Source organism: Danio rerio, chromosome 7, assembly GCF_049306965.1.
Source record: "Danio rerio strain Tuebingen ecotype United States chromosome 7, GRCz12tu, whole genome shotgun sequence".
Taxonomy (NCBI): Eukaryota; Metazoa; Chordata; class Actinopteri; order Cypriniformes; family Danionidae; genus Danio; species Danio rerio.
In genome coordinates, this window is record NC_133182.1 from 78,400,001 (window position 1) to 78,423,379 (window position 23,379).

Genomic DNA, 23,379 nt, shown 5'->3' on the forward strand with positions numbered 1-23,379 from the left:
CCCTTCATTGCTGCTCTTCAGATCGGAGCTAACACACGGCGTCTACAAGAGAGAGCGACAAATGTAAATTCCTCCTCACTTTGTGTGCTCCAAGTACTTCGCTTTACTTCTTTCATGACGCATCCGAATATATAAATAGCCTTGAAAGAGCGCGGAGAACTCATTTGTTTTGATAATTTCGGCTGATAATTTGTCCTCCCAGCCATCTGTGCACACATGTTTTTCATTACATTCAGGAGCTGCTTAATTAACTTTTTATTTCCCTCCCCGACTCCAGCGCACACTCCTGATGAAGTGCAGACCATTTCACATCAATTACCCCGGCACCCACCGCCCAAAAAAAAGCATCTCTCGGTGAGAAAAATAACATGCACTTCACATCGCCATGTGTTAAGTCATTTCCTTAAAACATTTGTTGTTGGTTTTAATTGCTTATTAAACCATTGTCTTTCCAGCCTGGTTTCACAGATCTGTACTCTAGTGATTTACAGCTCTTTCTTTGCCATTATATCAGTGCCTGTGTGTCTTTTACACATGAGCATCTCCGTAATGATGTATTAAACAACCTGTGATTTCTGTCCATGCTATGAATAATACATTTGAGCGTACATTACATGTAATATTATTGCATGTTAATTGCAATAGGGTATATATACCGAGCTAGTGTTTTTCCCGTACTGATAAACTTCCGGTGATCTGTGATTTTTTTATTTTATACGGTTCCTTTTACAGCATCGATGTTGTAGTGTAATTAAAATACAATCAGTTAAATAAACTTTGGCATTCATTTAGTTGCTCAAGTGTAAAACGAGACAAAAAGCCGCTTGCTCGCACGGGCCTGTCAGAATCAGCAGGCTAGCGCAGAAGCTCCATTGAATATACTGGGGTAAAATAAATGCTCATATTATAAAGACATGGCGGGGGAAATGTAAATTAAAGCAGAGCTTCTTGTACAATCTGAGCCCCTCTTTATATCAGATATCACTCAGGCATTGGAGATCGATGATTTTTAAAGGAAACAGACCTTAAATGCGCAGAGTTTTGCATTGGCATACAGTTCAACGGAAGCGCTTAACCCAGGTTACTGGCAAATTCAAAGTCCTATTAGCATGCTTCCGCATATACCCTCAATTGCAGAATGTTTTTCCATCCACTGAAGTATAATTTTAAAAGTGAAAGTCCTCATGTGTTTACTTAATAATTGTTTAGGGACACATAAAAATTGCACTTTGAAATACTTAAAAAAAAAAAAGTACAATAAATATACAATTAATATTGTTCTTTCATTTTTTATTACTGTACACTTATTATACTTTCAATGCACTGACTAACAAACTAAAGTGCATGACTGGAATTTTAAATTGTAGTATGTTAATCAATTTAGAATTGAAAGATAAAATATTTAAGGCCTGGCTGCACACACAGGGCCCTATCATACACCCGGCGCAGTGTGGCGCAGGGCACGGCGCAGTAGTCTTTTGGTAGTTTCAGCTTGGCGCAAGAGTGGTTTTGAGGCGTTGCGCTACGCTGTTTAAATAGCAAATGCATTAGCGCTCATTTGTGCGCCCATAGACATTCTGGTCTAAAAAGGAAGGTGTTCTGACCGCTGGCGCGTTGCTATTTTGAGAAACTATAATAGATTTTGCATTAGACCAAAACTAACCCGGTCTAAACTCCAGCGCAGAGTTGCTCCTCGCTTACACACTGCTTAATACATACAAGAGAGCAATAGGCAAATATCTTTACATATGAAAAAATGTAAATACTAAGGATATATATAGGATATAATAATAATAGATATAGAATATAAATATAAAGGATTAAAATATTACAAAACATTATTTTCTAGCCTACATAAATATGAAAAATCACTGCTTTTATGTCTTCTTCATCTCGGGAGGCTTTTTCTGTTCATTCATAACAATTTGCTTTTGTATAATGTTATTATTATTATCAGTATTATTTATTATATCCATATTTATATTTGTTTTATTAAAAACAAGCTTGGATTTGCACAGCATGTGTTTTAGGATATAACTCAGGTTTTTGAGCACATTTTGTTTTTATTATTCATTTATTCGTTTGCTGGAAATTAGAACTGAATTTAGAAATAGTTTTGAAACGAATATTTGCGCTTAACAAACAAAAGTATTTATTTATAGACTAATTGATGTCTGTGTGTAAAGGTTTCCCTATACAAGAGTTAAAGTGAAAGTGATCCATTATCTCTCATTCTCACGCAGTAGATGCTCTGTTTAACTGTTTTCTGTTAATAAACTGTGAACTGTTTGCTTGTGAAATGCTCAGTTTTTCCACTTAGACTTACTTTGCGTCCTGTAAATAGCGAATGCGCTCTTGGTGTGACGCAGCTGGCTCTTAAAGGGAATGGGAGATGAGACTCTGATTGGTTTATTCTCAAAACACACCTATAACTCATTAAAAAAATAAACTCAACCCTTTAGATCATGCGCCACGTCACAAAGCAGGTTTCCCGTCCTTAAATTAGCAAAACGCGTCCTGACACGCCCTGAAAGCGTCTGCGCCCTGCGTTTTGCGCTCTGCGCATGGACCGTCAAAATAGAGCCCACAGGGTTTAGACTAACCCAGGATTAGTCCTTAGTTCAATTAGGCCATTTAGGAGATATTAATAAAATAAAATAAAATAAATTTAGTTTCCATCTTTAAAAAAGTCATGATATACTTACAATTAAAAAGTGAAACGCTGTCAATACTTTCAGGATGCACTGTATATAAATATATATAAGGCCCAGTTTTAAATACTACACTCTAAACATATTGTATTCAAATAATATTATTCTAAAATCTTTAATTCTAATATATTTAATTATAATTTAATTGGAAAAAAATCAACATTGAGTTTGTCTACATCAAAAACCCAGAATTTTTTAGATAAAGTGTAAATAATTTTTAATACTTAAGTATGTTAGTCAATGCATCAAAAATATAAGTGCACTTAAAATTTTACATATACCAAAATGAAATGCGGCGATGCGGTGCAGTAGGTAGTGCTGTCGCTTTACAGAGAGAAGGTCGCTGGTTCGAGCCTCAGCTGGGTCAGTAGTGTGGAGTTTGCATGTTCCTCCACAGTCCAAAAGACATGCGATACAGGCGAATTGGGTAGGCTAAATTGTCTGTAGTATATGAGTGTAAATGAGAGTGTATGGATGTTTTGCAGTGATGGGTTGCAGCTGGAAGGGCATCCGCTGCGTAAAACATATGCTGGATAAGTTGGTGGTTCATTCCACTGTGGTGTCCCCAGATTAATAAAGGGACTAAGCCGAAAATAAAAGGAATGAATAAATGAAAATGAAATTTGTTCAATGTAAAATCCGACATGATTTTATAGATTTATACATATAATATAGAATTAAAAAGTGCATTTTCCAAAGTGTTCAGACACAACTTACTTTTCCATTTCAGTGCACTACTTTTCCATTAATTTTTCGATGTAAACACACACTTAATGCACCTGCAAGACCAATAAATACAATCATTTGTGTCATTAATATATTATTAAAAGCTGTAAGGTCTTTAAAGACATCCTTCAAATGTGCACGTTCACTACAATTCTTTTTAAGCTGATCATTTTTAGTGAGCCGTCCCTTTAACAAACTCCAGCAGGAGGGTCAGCGCGACTCTCTCTGCAGGTTTTATTACAGCCACTCGAGTCTGCGGCAGTAAACACCGATGTTCATAAACGTCTTCCACAAGCCCTTCAGATTAAGTGCGGAGACTCTGGGCTCGCTTGCTGATCGTGCACAAGCTTTGAGCGCGCGCTAAAACTCTGTCAGCTCTGTTTGTTAGTCTCCCCGTGTAAGAGGATTAGGCCTCCAGTTTGGCTGCTTCGCATTTCAGAAATTACTTCTGCTCCACTTCACACTTGAACTCGCGTCTCTCTCTCTCTCGCTCGCTCCTGCATTCTGGCAGCCATCGCAGAAGTTGGCATTAACAACAATGCAACGCAGAGCAAACAGAGCGAGAGACGCTCTTCTCAGGTTGTTGAAGGAGTCTGCTCTAATAATGCAAGCGTGATGTTTACTTCACTGTGATACACAAACCTCCCTACACTGTAAAGAGTGACTAGTTGACTTTATTTTAAAAAAGGGGGAACACTTTGAATGACTATTAAAATTAAATCAACTTAAACGTTTCAAGTTACAACGGGTTTACTTGTCACTTTTAGGTAACTAATAAGTACACACTACCTGACAAAAGTCTTGTCTTGGAGTTTTAAGAGCAAGAAATAATAACTGGACTTCTAGTTGATCGTTTAAAAGTGTCAGAAGGTGGATTTCTCTGCTGAATCATCTGCTGATCTGCATCCCAATCATCACCAACACTGCAGAAGACCTACTGGAACCAGCATCCTTACAGAAATCAGTCAAGTTTGGTGAAGGAGAAATCATGGTTTGCCCATTACATTACAAACCACAGGAGAGGGACAATTCTCCAGCAGGAGAGCGCTCCTCATACTTCAGCCTCCACATCAAAGCTCCTGAAAGCAGAGAAGGTCAAGCTGCTCCAGGATTGGCCAGCCCAGTCACCAGATATGAACATTGTTGAGCATGTCTGGGGTAAGATGAAGGAAGAGGCGTTGAAGATGAACACAAAGACTCTTGATGAGCTCTGGGAGTCCTGCTGAACGCTTTCTTTGTCATTCCAGATGACTTTATTAAATTATTATTATTATTTTTTAGATTTAGCTCGCTCCACAATTCACACATCACTATCTAGCTAGTTTCTGTCCTCTTATTATGCTAAAAAGGCAATAATGGTGCAACATTCCTGACCATTAGAACCAATAAAGCCTAGAGAAACAGGGCATCAGTATTCACCTTAATCTCCGCAGACGAGTGGGCGCTGCCATTTGAATCTTTTTGGCTCGAGACTTCTGGTCTCATTCACTTCTATTCATTTTTTGATGTTAAAAACTGCTCGTTACGCTGCTTTATGTTGCAATTTGATATTTTCTTATTATATTATTTTACTTGGTCTGTGTAGTCATGCAAACATTTGTTTGTAGAGCAGGCAGTTTGACCGTTTTCTGCAGTTTATTATTTCTAGTCATTTCTATCATAGGCGACTGAATCGGAAGTTCTAAGACAATCGCGAAAACAGGCGCACTTCCGCATTTTAGATCAAGGTCAATACTGTAAACCAATGTCATTTAATATTTTTAAACTAAATATTTGTCTTGTTTTTATAAATTATTTTAATGATTATAAGGATTTTTATAACCATTCAACATTTTTTAAATCAAACTTTGATGCATCACTTGCTTTTGTTCATATCTCAGACAGTTTTACTTATTAAAGTTTATTAAAATAGTATTGACAAGAGAACATGGGTTACTCTACAAATATATTTTAGTATTACAAGAATAAAAGCAAAAAAAGTGTACACTTGCGAAATAAAATACAGATGTGTTGTTAGATTTAGCCAGCTCCACAGCTCTGCCTAGTGTCTGTCCTCTTGTTATGCTAAAAGGCAATAATGGTGCAACATTCCTGACCATAATCACCAATAAAGCCTAGAGAAACAGGCCATCAGTATACTGTAAACCGACAGGATCAAACATTCCTTCCCAGTTATCAAAGTAATAATTCTGCGACTTCATTATAGTTTTGTAAATATTAAATTGTTTTAAATACACAATTGTAGCATATACATCAGTGTAAAACCTATGCGGGAAACACAGATTCAGTAATTGTGTATCCGGGTCTCCACCTTTTCCATGGCATCTTTTGGCTTTCACAAACTCATCCCTCAGGTTTTTAACAAAAACGTTCCTCCTTTCCCACGGCTGTTGCAATTTCTAGCCAAGAATTATTGATCATCTGGTTATCTCTATGATCACGGACCATAAAGACGTCTTACCTGTTTCAGACAAAATCTCTTCAAAGTGGTTCATATTCAACTCAAATGAAACGCGGCGCCACATGCACTGTTACTCGAGTCTTAAAAAAAAAAACATGCACTCCGCCAGCCGAAATCATGTCACGCACACCCAAAGCGAACCTCCGCAAACACAGCGATGACGTCACATTCGTCGCATGCAATCAATCAAACTAGCGGACGCGTCGAGTATAAACCAGATCTTACTGTCCTAATGAAATCATTCAAAATCAAGGCATGATCAGAGTTTATTGTGCTCAAATAAGCGTCATCTAGAGGCCTTTGCCTTTCATATGAGCCACAACTGATACCAAATCATCAACTAGAAGTCAACTTATTATTTGCTGTTCCTAAACCTTAGATAGGCCACAAGACTTTAGTCAGGTAATGTAAATTAGCACTTATCCACTCTGCTGCCTGTTTACACTATTTATTTAAAATGAACTGAATCAACACAATTCTTAATTATTTCATGTTCAATCCAACCAAATTAGTTTAAACAATTAGCTGCGTCCCAAATGGAGCACTATACACTGCACTTTAGGGGTGTCAAAATTAATTGTTTCTTCGGTGCACCGCGATGCAGACGCGGACAATAAGGTATCGGTTCAGTAATAATCATAACCGGTTATTATGTACTGACGAGAGCGCGGTTCAGTTGGTTGTGTTTTCGATATTCCTGACACATTCAGTGATAGACGGCAATAACTCAAAAACCTCTTACCCTAAAAAGATCTAAAGTGTGTTTCCTACAAAAAGACAAAGCTGGTTATGTTTCTGTCTTTCTTTTTCGCTCGACATTACGAGCACTGCTCCATTTGAGCCCTCGCAATATGTGTTTAGCCGGGAGAGCTCGCGCTGAGAGGAGCTCTCAGTAAGGGACCATAGGAAAAGTGCTTATTTTTTAGTTTTTTTCGTTTTTCCGCTCCGCTCAGTGTGAGCTCTCCCTGTTCTGAGGGCTTAAGTGGGTGTGTGTGTGTTTGTTGCTGTCTATGTTTGTGTATGTGTGTGAATGAGAGACAGTGTGGTGCTGTGTGTCTGTGTGTTTATACAGACAGCTTGTTACAGCCTCCCCCCTAAAATATAACACTGTGTATGGAAAGCATCGTCAATGCACCGTGATGCACCGAGATATCGAATGGAACCGATCGAAGGCATGATAATCGTAACCGAACCGAACCATGAGACCAGCATAGGTTCACACCTCTACTGCACTTATGCACTTACACACTCAACAGCACAGTATCCATGTAGTGTCATCCCGATTAGAACACTAATGGTTTTTTACTAAGCGGAAATTCAACCCGTGTCCCTGATGACGCTTGACGGTTGCTATATTAGTGAAATAAATAACCAAACTAACAAATAATACCCGCCAGGAATATTACCGCATTCACCACCGCGAGGCGCTATAATCACTCATGTAGGAGAATTTTGCTCTCACAATCATCATTTCATTTCATTTTCTTGTCGGCTTAGTCCCTTTATTAATCCGGGGTCGCCACAGCGAAATGACCCGCCAACTTATCCAGCACGTTTTTATGCAGCGGATGCCCTTCCAGCCGCAACCCATCTCTGGGAAACATCACACACACAATCACACACCCACCCATACACTACGGACAATTTAGCCAACCCAATTCACCTGTACCGCATGTGTTTGGACTGTGGGGGAAACCGGAGCACCCAGAGGAAACCCACGCGAATGCAGGGAGAACATGCAAACTCCACACAGAAATGTCAACTGAGCCGAAGCTCAAACCAGCGACCTTCTTGATGTGAGGAGACAGCACTACCTACTGCGCCACTGCCTCGCCCGCTCACACAATCCAAAATAAATGAAATAATCCAACTTTTGCGCCTGATAGCTCCGCCCCTTCCACTACGTGAGCAAAGCTGCGGTCGTTGAGTGCATGAAGTGTCCATCATTACACACTTCATTTTACTGATTAAATAAGTGCATCAACCGGGCATACCTGTCAACATTGTCAAAATCCCCAAATTACAAAATATGTTCATTTGGAGCTGTTTCATTGTAAATAAACAGTTAAATGGTCAGTAAAATGTTTTAAAATTATTATTAACAAAAGAAAAATAAGCATTAAAAATATAAAATATAATTAAATTTAATAATAATATAATATACATTAGCACCAAATACATTAGCAAACCGTTCAGCTTATTAAAATGAATAGCTATTATAATGAAATAGACTAAAGCTAGCAAATCTCATTAGCCATTTCTCCACTCTATAACTTAAACATTCTGATTAAAAAACAACCAATGAATCTCTCATTTATTAAGATGGTTTTATTACAATAAATAAGAGCTGTCACTTTAAAAATGCACACATCTAATATTATAATGAAAGCATTCAACTGCTTTCCTAACTTTCACGCTCATTTAGGACTAAATTACTTGTGTTTGAAAACAAAAACACCAATATCGACATCTTTATATGTCATTATTGTTAATTATGTGTGTGTTAAAAAACACACCCAAAAGCCAGATTTTCTCTCTGCTTCAAAATCCGCGTGTACAGAATCCGTTTGGGAAACAGCATCTGTTTATCCCTATGGAGCGCGTCAGCTGACAGTCATGCACCATTATATGACTGTTTTGAGGATTGTAACGTTATAAGATGAGCGACGACACCTGTAATCAAAGGAAAGGGAATCGCGCCGTTTTTAATGTTTATTTAAAAGTGTTTTCATTTCTAAACAAAGCGAAAGCACAGAACAGACTAATGTTTAAGAGCAAGGGCGACCCCTGGTGGTTCGGCGGTATGGGTTGCGTATAGGAAGGCTCGGCTGTTCAGAGAAAGACTGAAAATACAGGAGAATGTCGGCGCAATAGCCTAGTGGTTAGCGCGCCGATATATGGTGCAGTAGCACGTCAGGGCGTCGCGAGTTCGAATCCTGGCTCGACGACATTTCCCTACCCTCTCTCTCTCCCACTTCGCTTCCTGTCTCAATACTGTCCTATCTAATAAAGGCAAAAAAAGAAAGAAAATACGGGAGAAATACAGGAAAATACCTTTACGGGATGATAGCGGGATAGAACTGTAAAATACGGGAGAATCCCGGGAAAAACAAGAGGGTTGACAGGTTTGCAACCGGGTAATTAAAGTGCACTTATTATTTTTAGAGTTTTCAGTGTGAACGCACTAATTACACTATTTACACTACAAAATGATGTAGAATAGTGCATGTGTGTGCGATTTGGGATGCACCTAATTAACTTAACTTTGTGTTGGGACAACATGAAGGAACTGTGTGTAACCCAGCATTTTTACACTGTATGTAACTAATCACGTCTTACTGTGTGCATTGTAAAAATGTTGGGTTACACACAATTCCTTCATGTTGCCATGCTGGGTCTGATAATCTCCATTCCTCTGTTACTCCTCTGCATAACTCACATACTTCAGACAGAGCGGCTGCCAACACACACTTTCACTCACTTACGCACTCTCTCTCTCTCACACACACACACAATCTCCACATCTGGCCAGCTCATCCGCCATCACTAATAAAGATTTTGTCTTACGCACAAATATTTGTCTTGTTTGAGGTTTCACTAATCATCTGAGATGAAGATTTAAAGCAGTGTGAAGGCGTGCCAATGCACAGTTAATGTAAGATTAACATCACAACAGCTGACATTTACTCAAACACAACAACAGCACGCATGCTCATTATATTCTCTCTGTGCGTGTGGGTGTGTGTCTTGTATCATTTAAGTATTGCAATATCAGTAATTCTTGACCTTGTGGGGACATTTTTTTGGTCCCCATGAGGGAAAACAGCTCATAAAATGCATTTGCTTATTCGATTAGTTTCCCATTAGGAACAATATATTTGACATTTTTAGATAGGTAAAACAGGCGGCATAGTGTCTCGGTGGTTAGCACTGTCGCCTCGCAGCAAGAAGGTCATCCCAGCTAGGTCAGTTGGCATTTCTATGTAGTGTTTGCATGTTCTCCCTGTGTTGGCATGGGTTTCTTCCAGGTGCACATTTCAAGCACATGCGCTATAGGGGAATTGATGAGCTAAATTGGCCGTAGTGTGTTAGTGTGTGAGTAAATGAGTGTGTATGGGTGTTTCCCAGTACTGGGTTGCAGCTGGAAGGGCATTTGCTATGTAAAACATATGCTGGAATAATTGGCAGTTCTTTCTGCTGTGGCGACCTCTGATGAATAAGGAACTAAGCCGAAGGAAAACGAATGAATGAATAAATATGTAAAACCCAACCCAGGCTCATTCTGATTACGTACCCCTATATACATATCCGGAGAGCGCCAACTAAGTCCTAGGAGCTACGTTTTTTATAGTTTTTGTGTACGCTTTTTAAATCTGATTTCTCTTGCGAGTGCCATTTGCAACTGTTTTTGCTGCATAAACCCACAACAGGCCGCCGTCGCACCCTACGTTACAGAGAAATGCAGAGGGTTTTTTCTCCCATACGCCATGCGGTATCAAACATTGCATTAAAACTACACTCCTCCAGCAATTCCTGCATCCAATATCTTGTTTGTCATGGGGGACATGCGGGAAATGTTTCTGAATAAAAGAGCCAAACTGCACCTAAAGTTGACAAATCAATAATTTGGCAAATAATTGGATTACTGATGTCCATGTAAACACAGTTCACTGTCTTTCTCCCCTGCATCTGTGTTTGTTTTGCCACTGTGAAAATCAGCACGTGCCCAAACCGAAACTCCCATTTTCAACCCAGGCTCATTCTGAAAACGTAGTCCAGTGGACGTTTCTGGAGACCGCAAAATATGTCCCGGGAGGTACGTATGGCTGCATTTAATTTTTTTAAGCGAACGCTACGGGGCGGTGTGACGCCGTTCCCTTTCGCGCTTGCCGGCTGACCGCTTACCTCGGTGTGGAGGGCTTTCCTGCTGCAGTCAGTTTGTCTAGTCAGCTCATCGTGTGCGTCGGCGGACTTCAGATGCAGAGAGGAGGAGTTGACCACGGCGTCCGGGTTTGAGTCCGGGGAAGAGCGGTTCCAGAAACCAGGTAAGACAAAAACAGAATCCAAAAAATAAAGCAAACGAGTTCATAACAGGGTGAGAACGTGGTGAAATTCGAAAAACAGACTTTTTCTAGACGGCTTTTCTAAATTGTTGCTCGGGTTTAGGGAAGTGAGCGGGCGGCCGGGTCAACCGGTAAAACTGGTTGGGTTCAGGGAAGGAGGAGGGTGGGTCAGCCGATTGGCTGGTCGCGCAGTCAATCATTCGGTCAGTCAAACAGCGGCCTCTGGTGGGTTGACGCGAGAACAGCGTTGGCGCGAACGGCACTCGCGAGAGATGTCTGAGATATGAAAAAACGCGCACAGCGGCCTCTCGCAGATTCGCGAAAACAAAAACAGCACAAATACGTACCTCCCGAGATTCCGCTGTCTCCAGAAACGTCCGCTGGACTACGTTTTCAGAATGAGCCTGGGTTGCCCATTTTTATGCAAACCCTTCCCCCTTTCCCTCCCCCCACACTCTTACCTAAACAGAGCTGGACACGCCCACTTTCCTGTCTTTTTCCAAACTAGAGGTGTGAAAACACCCCGCTGAGAGAGGGGGATTTCATGGCCCTTTAAAGATGAAATGCAGCTATACGTAGCTCTGGCTACATAATTCGCGCTCTACAGAAATGTATACAATGGTACATATTCACAAAGAGCCTGCGAAGACCAAACCTGTCCCTAACCTGACCTGTACCCACCTCAAGAGCACCACAAGTGTTCTGCAGTACTTTATGATTATTAAGTACATTATATTAAAAATATTGTATGTTAATCCAAACATTAAACACTTTCAAGGACTTTAGAAGCTGATAACCGTTAAACTCATCATGACTGTCTTGTGAAAATGGTCCATGACCTGCTGCCGCAAAATGAAAGCAGTGTATTGTTGGGTTTTCTTACGTGCTCCTTGAGATGCTGCACTGATTTCTGCAGGCTGAGGATCTGGAGGAACAGAGGACTCTGCAGGACGGCTTTCAGGAGATTCAGCTTCTCCTCCGCAGGAACATCTGCTCCCTTCTCCTTCAAGCGAGACTGTAGCCTCTCCACTGCCTGCAGGCACCGCTGGGTATCTGTCACACACACACACATTTGTTTTTGTGAATTGTGGTGACATTACATAGGTTTCCATTGTTTGTAGAATGTGCAATCTGTGTTTTATCACCTTACAGTAACCCTATTCCTAAATCCAACCTTTACAGGAAACTCATTAACTTTCAGAAACAACTTATTCTGAATGATCTAGAAGCCTTTAAAAAATAGAGACATTAGCAATGTCCTCATAAGTCTCCGTCTCCTTGTAATAGCTGTGTCATGCTCATGTTATTATACTTATTGTGTCATTATATGTCACAAACACACACTTAAACACACAAACACATACCAACACACACACACACACACAAGCATTTGTACATGCACTTAAACACACACACAAAACCCCCTGATCCACACACCCACACACACTTTAATACACTAAGAAAAACAAACACACACATTGACACATACACACACACACGCGCGCGCATACACACACACCCTTAAACACACACACACACACACACCCTTAAACACACACACACACACACACACTTAAACACACACACACACACACACACACACACACACACACACACACACACACACACACCCTTAAACACACACAAACACACACAATTATTTGAACTTGCATTTAATCACACGCGCACACACACACACTCGCACACAATCACACACTTACACACACATCTTACACACACTTAAACAAAATTAGAAACGCAAACACACACACATATATACACACACACACACACTTAAACGCGCACACCTGAACTAATACACACAACTACAAGCATTTGAACACACACTGAATCACGCTTACACACATACACACACGCACACACACACACACACACACACTTAAACACACACACCTGAACTAATACACACACTGAATCACGCTTACACACATACACACACACGCACACACTCACTTGCAAATACAAACACACTTAAACACACATTTACACACACACTTAAACACACTTAGAAAAACACACACACACACACACTATTTCACACACACCTGAACAAATACACACAGACACACACAAACACAGGTACACACACATACGAGCATTTGAACATGCACTTAAATCACTCACGTGCACACATAAACACACACACACACACACACACACACACACACTCACACACACACAAACTTAAACACTCATTTACACCCACTTTAACACACACTCACTCACAAACACACTTAAACACAATTAGAAACACACACACACACACATACACCTTTAAACACATGCACCTGAATAAATAATACACACACACAGACATGTACACACACTTTGAACATGCATTTAGTTGCACACACGGACACACACTCACTTGCACACACAAACACACACACAAACACACTTAAACACTCTTAGAGACAAACACACACACACACACACACACTTAAACACACTGAGAGACACAAATACAGACACACACACTCATTTACTCGCGCACACACACACACACGTAATGAATCTCTCTGCATCACGGTCACTGATGATTTCCAATCACATCAACTATTCCAGCTCCTACAGGCTTCTGTTTCTGCTCATTGACTGAAGTTTGACTGATCTGTCAGTCTGCATCCCTCTCTCTCTCTCTCTCTCTCTCTCTCTCTCTCTCTCTCTCTCTCTCTCTCAGGTACATCATCCGCTTCAGCATTCAGGGAGCATTTAAATAATTGAGGGAAGAGTGGGCCGGCATCCATTCATCTTCACAGTGTTTTCTGTGGAGGATTTCACAGCCGTGAGGAGCTGCTTTGTCTTCTAACCGCACACACTGAAGCCTCATGGGTACAAACGCTACAGCACACACTCCTCTCACTCAAACCTGAGCCAAAGACAAGTCAATAATTCACAATAGATATTCACAAAATGAAGAGTTCACAAACCGGTGAGGAGAACTTATTCATGCTGTGAGGAGAGATCTAATGTGATGGTCTGGATTAAAAACTAGTCTGTTTGATCGGGGATATATTTAAAAGAATATCATCAGTCCAGTAAGTTATGCACTGGTGCCAGTAGTGTCTATAACCTCCTAAGTAGGGTACGGTTAAATTATATATATGCATGTACACTCACCGGCCACTTTATTAGGTACACCTGTCCAACTGCTCGTTAACGCAAATGTCTAATCAGCCAATCACATGGCAGCAGCTCAACGCATTTAGGCATGCAGACATGGTCAAGACGATCTGCTGCTGTTCAAAGCGAGCATCAGAATGGGGAAGGAAGGGGATTTAAGTGACTTTAAATGTAGCATGGTTGTTGGTGCCAGACAAGCTGGTGAGTATTTCAGAAACTGCTACAGATCAAACCGGCCACTTTATTAGGTACACCTTACTAGTACCTTGTTGGACCCCTTTTGCCTTCAGAACTGCCTTAGTCCTTCGTGGCAGAGATTCAACAAGCTACTGGAAATATTCCTCAGAGATTTTGCTCCATATTGACATGATAGCATCACACAGTCGCTGCAGATTTGTCGGCTGCACATCCATGATGCCAATCTCCCGTTCCACCACATCCCAAAGCTGCTCTATTGGATTGAGATCTGGTGACTGTGGAGGCCATTTGAGTACAGTGAACTCATTGTCATGTTTAAGAAAACAGTCTGAGATGATTGAGCTTTATGACATGGTGTGTTATCCTGCTGCCATCAGAAGATGGAGACTCTGTGCTCATAAAGGGATGGACATGGTCAGCAGCAATACTCTGGTAGGCTGTGGTGTTGACACCATGCTCAATTGGTACTAATGAGCCCAAAGTGTGCCAAGAAAATCTCCCCCACACCATTACACCACCACCAGCCTGAACCGCTGATACAAGGCAGGATGATCCATGCTTTTATGTTGTTGATGCCAAATTGTGAGCCGAGCATCTGAATGTGTCAGCAGAAATGGAGACTCATCAGAGCAGCAACGTTTCTCCAATCTTCTGTTGTCCAGTTTTGGTGAGTCTGTGTGAATTGTAGCCTCAGTTTCCTGTTCTTAGCTGACAGGAGCGGCACCCGGTGTGCTCTTCTGCTGCTGTAGCCCATCCGCCTCAAGGTTGGCCGTGTTGTGTGTTCAGAGATGCTCTTCTGCAGAGCTCGGTTGTGACGAGTGCTTATTTGAGTTACTGTTGCCTTTCTATCAGCTGGAACCAGTCTGGCCATTCTCCTCTGACCTCTGGCATCAACAAGGCAGAACTGGCGCTCACTGGATATTTCCTCTTTGTCGGAGCATTCTCTCTAAACCCTAGAGATGGTTGTGCGTGAAAATCCCAGTAGATCAGCAGTTTCTGAAATACTCAGACCAGCTCGTCTGGCAGCAACAACCCTGCCACAATCAAAGTGACTTAAATCCCCTTCCTTCCCCATTCTGATGCTCATTTTAAACTGCAGCAGATCATCTTGATCATGTCTGCATAACTAAATGCATTGAGTTGCTGCCATGTGATTGGCTGATTAGAAATTTGCGTTAGCAAACAGTTGGACAGGTGTACCTAATAAAGTGGCCGGCGAGTGTACACTATTGCACATTAGAGGAGCTTTGGCCTGCAGGGCATTTCCATCCTCAGACTAAAGCTAACAATCACACACAACCTGCGGCTCCCAGCAAACTTTCACACACACTCAAACACTCTGACTTTCGGTATTCTTTATTGTGCAGTTCTGCTGCGGTTACTGAACATATCAATGGTGTGCAGAATTATAAAAGGCAGGCTTACCTTCAGCACTTTGAACAGAAACCAGCAAACAGTAAAAATAATACGAGATCAATAAATCAACTCACCCATCGTTTCGATCATCTTGTGCTTCGTTGGTCTCTCCTCATTAGCAGGACTTCACGTCATGTCTGAAATCAACACATTTACACAGGAGGGCTCATCATTTTGACTTCAGCTGTAGTGTAACATCATACTGCCCAGCCCTAAATAATAAAAACATCATCATTGAACGTTTCTGAATGAGCTCTAGCTTGCAGAGTTGTGATCTGTGCATCTGCACGTCTCAGAGTGGTCATGTGACTCATGGGCAGACGGGCTTTGGTGGTTCCCATGGCGATGGCACTACAGTGAAAAGCTGCCATTGTGGGTTTAAGCGCAAACTAATGTGAGCTTTTATCATCACCGGCCACACCGGGAGGAGGAGGAGATGTGAAACAGCCCAGCGTGTGTTCAGATAAACTTCTCCTATCAGAGGTCTTGACTGCGTCTGCAGTGTGTGTTATCAGAGAACTGATATAGCGAGAGACGCTCTGCTGGTCCACACTCAATCACAGTAAAGTACTGTGAACTGAAATACTATAGTATTCATTCGTTTTCCTTCAGCTTTGTCTCTTTATTCATCAGAGGTTGCCACAGCAGAATGAACCGCCAACTTATCCATGTGTTTTACTCAGCGGATGCCCTTCCGGTTGCAATCCAGAAGTGGGAAACACCCATACACACTCATTCACACATACACTACAGCCAGAATAGTTCATCAATCCTCCTATTTTTGCTGCTTCCCTTTTTCTTATTTGTTTTTCATATTAATGTTTTTTAATATTTACTTTACTGTATGCTTATTGATTATTTGTGGATCAGTCTTTGCATCGTGTAATTTTGGAGTTTTTAATGGGTTCAGAAATTAGATTTTATTAATTCTGTTTTATTCTATTAGTAATGCATTTTCACTTTTGGCTAATTATTGTACAAAGTTTTTTGCTTTTGGAATTTATAAAAATCAACCACTTAAACTCTGCTGTTATTTTGGGATTTCCGCCTGGATTTTGCCTACCCAAATTTAAAAGCTTCCCAAATCCACATGCAGAGGTCTTCTTCATTCATTGTCTAGTCGGCTTAGTCCCTTTATTATTCCGGGGTCGCCACAGCGGAATGAACCGCCAACTTATCCAGCAAGTTTTTACGCAGCAGATGCCCTTCAAGCCGCAACCCATCTCTGGGAAACATCCACACACACATTTACACACACACACACACACTACGGACAATTTAGCCTACCCAATTCACCTGTACCGCATGTCTTTGGACTGTGGGGGAAACCGGAGCACCCGGAGAAAACCCACGCAAACACAGGGAGAACATGCAAACTCCACACAGAAACGAGGCACTGAGCCGAGGCTCGAACCAGCGACCCAGCGACCTTCTTGCTATGAGGTGCACTGCGCCACTGCGTCACCCTCACATTCAGAGGTGTAAATGCACAAATTTGGTATCATTTTAAAGAAAACCCTTTGAATTTTCATAAAACACTATTAAAAGTGTTTAAAATAACTGTATATGTCGTCTGTGTTATAATAAACACCTAAAAAGAGGAGCTTTTTGCATTTTTTTTATAAACTCAAATGTGAAAGTGTAGCTTTTAGGTTGTGTGTGGTCTAGCGTGCTGTAATTAATGTTGGTGGTCTCTGCACATGTCTGTAATCATAGGATCAAAGAGAAATGTCTCCACCATAATCTGTGCAAAAGTTATTATATTCCAGCTGATGAGAGGTGCTGTACAAGCCACAGGGAGCGATCATTGTTTCCATATTTCACTATTGTTTTGTTTGATCAAACATAATTCACTGTGTTTGGAGCACGTCAGACATATAAAAGGATTACTTATGCACATCACCTCAAAAACAGAGGAGAATGGCCCTGAAGCGCACAGCATAAGGTGAGAGATGACAGCTGTCTGTGCTATCTGGGGCTGCTTATTGATCATGAATGTATTGTTTTCACTTCTGCACCATGGAAACACCACGATTCATTCAGCAACTGTTTGATATGTGAATATAATTCAGTAAAAGAATGCTAGAACCGTATGAGCACCGGCAAGAGCTTTCATTTGAGCTATAACTTGTACATGTGTCAAATGAAAAATATGAAAATGAACCAATGTTCAATACCCAACTTTTGTACAGTAGAATAAAAACCAAAGTGATGCATATGTGCATAAAATATAGATTCTACACTTTCAAACGAAACCACTTACGGGGGTCTGGTGCAATGCTAGCCCTTTAAATCTTATAGTGAAAGTCGATGACGTCACAGAGTTTAACTGGTTAATAGAGTATGTTTTAAATGTTCCAGAAGGATGCAAAGTAGAAATCTCTGGTGTCTTCATTTTTGAAGCTGCTAGTTGACAAAAACAGTGCTGCTTTCGAATGTCACAGTCATCCAGACAGTTATTAAGTAGAAGAAATCAGGCTTTACTTTTTTGTTTCAATGATTGTATTTAATAAGCAATGTAATCATTGTGGGCTGATTTGCAATGGCAATACTCCACTATTTAGAGCAGGGATCACCAAACTTGCTCCTGGAGGGTCGGTGTCCTGCAGATTTTAGCTCCAACCTTAATCAAACACACCTGAACAAGCTAATCAAGGTCTTACTAGGTATACTTTAAACACCCAGGCAGGTGTGTTGAGGCAAGTTGGAGCTAAACCCTGGAGGGACACCGGCCCTCCAGGACCGAGATTGGTGACCCCTGATTTAGAGTAAGGTAAGGCCTCAAAATGATTCTGCTTAGGTCCCCCAAATGTACAGGGCCGGCCCTGCCTATAGCGCATGTGTTTGGACTGTGGGGGAAACCCGGAGCAACCGAATACCCACACCAACACAGGGAGAACATGCAAACTCCACACAGAAATGCCAACTGACTTAGCTGGAACTCAAACCAGTGATCTTCTTGCTGTGAGGCGACATCGCTAACCGGGAAGCCACCCCATGTCCAGAACACAGTATTAACTTAAGACTGACTGCTGTACTCTCCTCTGCTCTCAATGCCCTCTATACATTAGCCTGACTGCTGTCTTCAAACAGGCTAATGCTCTTACGTGAGGATTAACTTCGTCCTGTGACGCTTCCCTGCGGTTTTAATTAATGTTGGCGGTGACATCTAGAGCAAGAAGCTAAACAAGAAGATCAAGTCTTTCCTTCCTTCACATATACTGTAGTCCAGTGACATAACTCTACAAGAGCAAGAAAACGTGCAAACCATTTCTGAAAACAACAACAAATCATGCACGCAAACCCCCCACCAAAAATAGATCCATTCATTTCCTTTTCGGCTTGGTCACTTTATTAATCTGGGGTCACCACAGCAGAATGAACCGGCAACTTATCCAGCATATGTTTTATGCAGCTGATTGCCTTTCAGCTGCAACCCAACACTGGGAAACACCCATACACACTGATACACTACAGACAATTTAGCTTACCCAATTCCCCTATAGTGCATGTGTTTGGACTGTGGGGGAAACCGGAGCACCCGCAGGAAACCCACGCCAACACGGGGAGAACATGCAAACTCCACACAGAAACGCCAACTGACCCAGCTGAGGCTCGAACCAGTGACCTTTTTGCTGTGAGGTCATGGTGCTACTCACTGTGCCACCGTGACGCCCCCCAAAATAGATCAATACTACATTAGCAAAAAGTAGTGTTTCAATACTTGTGTAAGGAATGAAATGTCCCTATTTGTAGTCACGCAGATGTCTCTGGCATGTCATCTGCATATTAAACACACCCCGTTCCCTCAACAGCTGTTGGAAACATTTTCGTCTGATAAAGAGAGCAAAAAATGGTCTCCAGACTGCTTCAAAACTCTACTATTTGAGACAATTACAGACATTAAGTGAAGATGTGAGATAAATGAACTCACTGACTGACATTATCAACAATACGATGGACAAACAATGCAAATAAACGCTGAGTCACAGAAATGGGCCTCATATGAATGAGCTTTTCATTCATTCATTTATTCATTTTCCTTCGGCTTAGTCCCTCACTTCACTGAGGTCATCACAGCGGAATGAACCGCCCACTTATCCAGCATATGTTTTACACAGCGGATGCCCTTCAGCTGCAACCCAGTACTGGGAAACATCCATACACACTCATTCACACTCATACACTATGGCCAATTTAGCTTATTCAATTCATCTCTAGCCATTTTTACCAACCGGACCTGAGCAAGCTTACATCATTGATGATGCGACTGCTCAGTTTAACAGAGAAGCGCTCTCTCTCAGCACAGTAGAGATTGCTTAAGGCCGTACTCACACTAGGTACAGTTGCCTCGAACCGGGCCAAAGCACGCTTGTCCCCCCTCCCGTCTCCCCCGACGGCCCGCGCTCACACCACAAACAGGCCTCAGCACGCTTACGTCATCGCTGCAGCGCTGTTCAGTGAGAAGCGCTCTCTCACTCAGCAGCACAGTGGAGATTTCTCTAGTTATATCGTTTCAGTCGTTTGATATGCCGTCAAATATTTCGCCAAACAGTCCTTAGGGATGCGATGACACAGTCAGATATTTCGCCGTACAGATCCGCCACTTTTGGCACTCATAAACAATCATAAAGCTCTCGTGCTGCAGGAATGAGGAGGTCTGCTGAAGGTGCAGCTGTCGTGCAGTGAGGGGTTTGCGTCTTTAATAAACTACGGCAGTTTGCGTTCACTGAACTGTAAAAATTATTAATAAATCCATATGAAACGGCCCCTTAAAAGTCACATCTCGCCTTCAGTTTTTCGGGCTTTGGTGCGTTTTGCACTCACACACAAGCGTACCGTGCCAAAGCCCAAGTGAACCGGGCTCAGGCACACCTCTTCCAACCGGGCCAGGGCCGCCAAGTGAACCGTGCTTGAGCCCGATTCAGCGCACTCACACTTCTCAAACGATCTGGGAAACGGGCATGGGCACGGTACGGATGGCATAGTGTGAGTAGGCCCTTAGTTACAGTATATGGTTTTGTATTATTTTTAGTTGTTTGATATGCGGTGACACGCAGTCAAATATTTCACCGAACAGATTAGCCACTTTTGACGCTCATAAACAATCATAAAGTCCTCGTGCTGCAGGAATTAGGAGGTTTGCTGAAGGTGCAGCTGTGGTGCAGTGAGGGGTTTGTGTCTTTAATAATTTACGACAGTTTGCATTCATTGAACAGTAAGGATGATTACTCACTCACACTGCAAAGCGTGCCTGAGCCCAAAACTGAAGCCAAAGCCCAAGTGAACATCTTCCAACTGTAGGCCAACTGTACCATACCTGAGCCTGATTGAGAGTACTCACACTTCTCAAACGAAGCAGGAAATGTGCCTGAGCACGGCTCGGATAGCATAGTGTGAGTGCGCCCTTATTGATTTGGGGGCCCTAAGCAATTCCAGCCAAGGGGCCAAACAGTCTTGTATGCACCCTTTGTACATTTATATATGTATTTTTTCTCTCTCCTTTTCTTCATGTCGTCTTATTACAATCTCTATATTTTAAATTATGTGGTTTCTTAAAATTGATTCACATCTAAAGAATAATAAATAAACTATTTTGTTTTTAAAACTCAACCTTTACCTGATTTGACTGCTGGACTGCTCCATGATTCAGGATGGGGGACAAATTTGTGTAGTTGTAATAATCACATTAAAATCGTACTTGTTAGACTCTCACCATACACTACCATACACTAAAACAATGTTATATATATATATATATATACATATATATATATATATATATATATATATATATATATATATATATATATATATATATATATATGTGTGTGTGTGTGTGTGTGTGTGTGTGTGTGTGTGTGTGTATGCAATTTAAATATAAGTTTTGGTCATTTTGCTTCATTTACAGGAATAGTTTCCTCATTTTAATATTTACCATTATTTCAGCAAGTGAAGTATACATGTTTTCGGATTAACAGAATATAGATAATCTATCTATCTATCTATCTATCTATCTATCTATCTATCTATCTATCTATCTAACAATGTTAAATATAAGTTATAGGTATAATCTATACTTCTAGGTTTTTATTGGGGTGACCGATTACCTTGCTTATTGGTTAAATCAGCCCCTGAGTATAGCGATAGAGGTTAAGTTGGTTTTATATTCACACATTCGGACTTTCCCCTTAATAATACAATTTTATTAAAGTATTATTTGCAAACTTTAAATAGTGAAATCATATTAGCAGCAAATGACTATCAAAGTACATCATTGTTCAAAGTCAATTAAACCGTGTTAATGTTGTTTTCAAGTCATACTTGCATGCTAATTTCGATCGAATATTCAAAGTAACATGGTAAACAATATAGAGACTTCTAAATGAACGAATGTGCGAATATAAAACCAACTTTACCTCTATCCTATAGCTCAAGTGTTTGGACTGCAAACTATAAGCTATAATTTAATGTCAAAATGCACTTTAAAACTTCAAAATTGTACATGATTTAAGGATGTTACATATGTACTGGTAAGAACAACCAATATAAACGCATACATTCAAATGTATTTTCCTTTACATTGATTTGCTTCATGTCTCATATCTCCTGCTCGTCACTGACACACTCGTCTCCTTGGTAACCAAGTACGCTAACTTTAGCGACATTTGTTGCTGCTGGTGAAAATTGTGACAAGTGAGATAAACTTTGAGGTCATATCGACAGTTGGAATAACTTTATTTGTTTATTTACTCTTTGATCGAATCATCTTTAATTCAAACACCATAATTAACATAATGTAACGCAAATACGGATCTAAAATGAAGCAAAACAACAAAATCCACATAGAGTGCGTCACTTAAGCATGTAACATGCTCATTATGTAGCATAATGTTTGCTAAAAGTGCGTGTTTGGGACATTAGAGTGTGTCAGATAACGCGTGCCCCGTTACTCGCTGATCTCTTTGTGTCCGCAGGCCCGTCGGGAATAAAATCCGCTTTTCCTACCGAGCAGCAGTGAAGCAACAGGCGGCTGACGCGAAAACACGACGAGAAAAGTTTACAAAACGGAGCAAACGGAGCGCATGAAGCGATATTAGTACACAGACACACGAGCGGCGGTCATCAAAGCATCTATGATGCGCGCGCCACATTGTTGCATTCCAAGAAAAGCGCGGATTGATACAATGTATCCAAACATCAAAGACACCGCGGCGAACACACAGAATGCGGAGTTCTGAAGAGAATTACTTACATGAGCGGCGGGAATTCGACACGGGACGCAGTCTGTCCGGTTGAGTTGTGTTAAAGATGGGCGCTGTGTTTGAAACTGGAGCCGCCCCGCACACATACACACACACACACACACACTGCGCCGCTCCGTGGCTGCCGTGACCACTGAGCTCCTGCAAAACTGAAAACCTGACTAGAAAACTGCCCTGTAATAAAATAAAACAGAAGCCTGAGGCAGTTTTATTTCATGCAGGCAACAAAAATCAAATGGCCGATAAGATAGGCGGGAAAATGTGTCGTCATCATGGCTGCAGGTTAAACTCGAAAACATTGAAGGTTCACCAAAAACTGAAAATTCTGCCATATTTACTCACCATTTATTTGTTCCAATGCTGTTTGAGTTTCTTATGAACTGGAAACCTGTAAC

The 23,379-nt window shown here is 41.2% G+C and overlaps 1 protein-coding gene across 28 annotated transcripts in view; it reads right to left on the minus strand.

Moving 5' to 3' along the window:
- mpdz (multiple PDZ domain crumbs cell polarity complex component) overlaps positions 1–23,051 on the minus strand; it is a 109,042-nt gene extending 85,991 nt beyond the window's left edge. For all 28 annotated transcript variants that reach the window (XM_073907648.1, XM_073907645.1, XM_073907637.1 and 25 more), the window contains exons 1-4: positions 22,975–23,051; positions 15,794–15,856; positions 11,845–12,014; positions 1–42 (exon numbers count right to left, since the gene is read on the minus strand). The exon at positions 1–42 is cut by the window's left edge and continues 69 nt beyond it. In XM_073907648.1, coding sequence (XP_073763749.1) covers positions 1–42; positions 11,845–12,014; positions 15,794–15,809 — 228 coding nt within the window. In that variant the 5' untranslated portion in view covers positions 15,810–15,856; positions 22,975–23,051. The remainder of the gene's footprint in view (positions 43–11,844; positions 12,015–15,793; positions 15,857–22,974) is intronic.
- Positions 23,052–23,379: the final 328 nt, after the last annotated feature.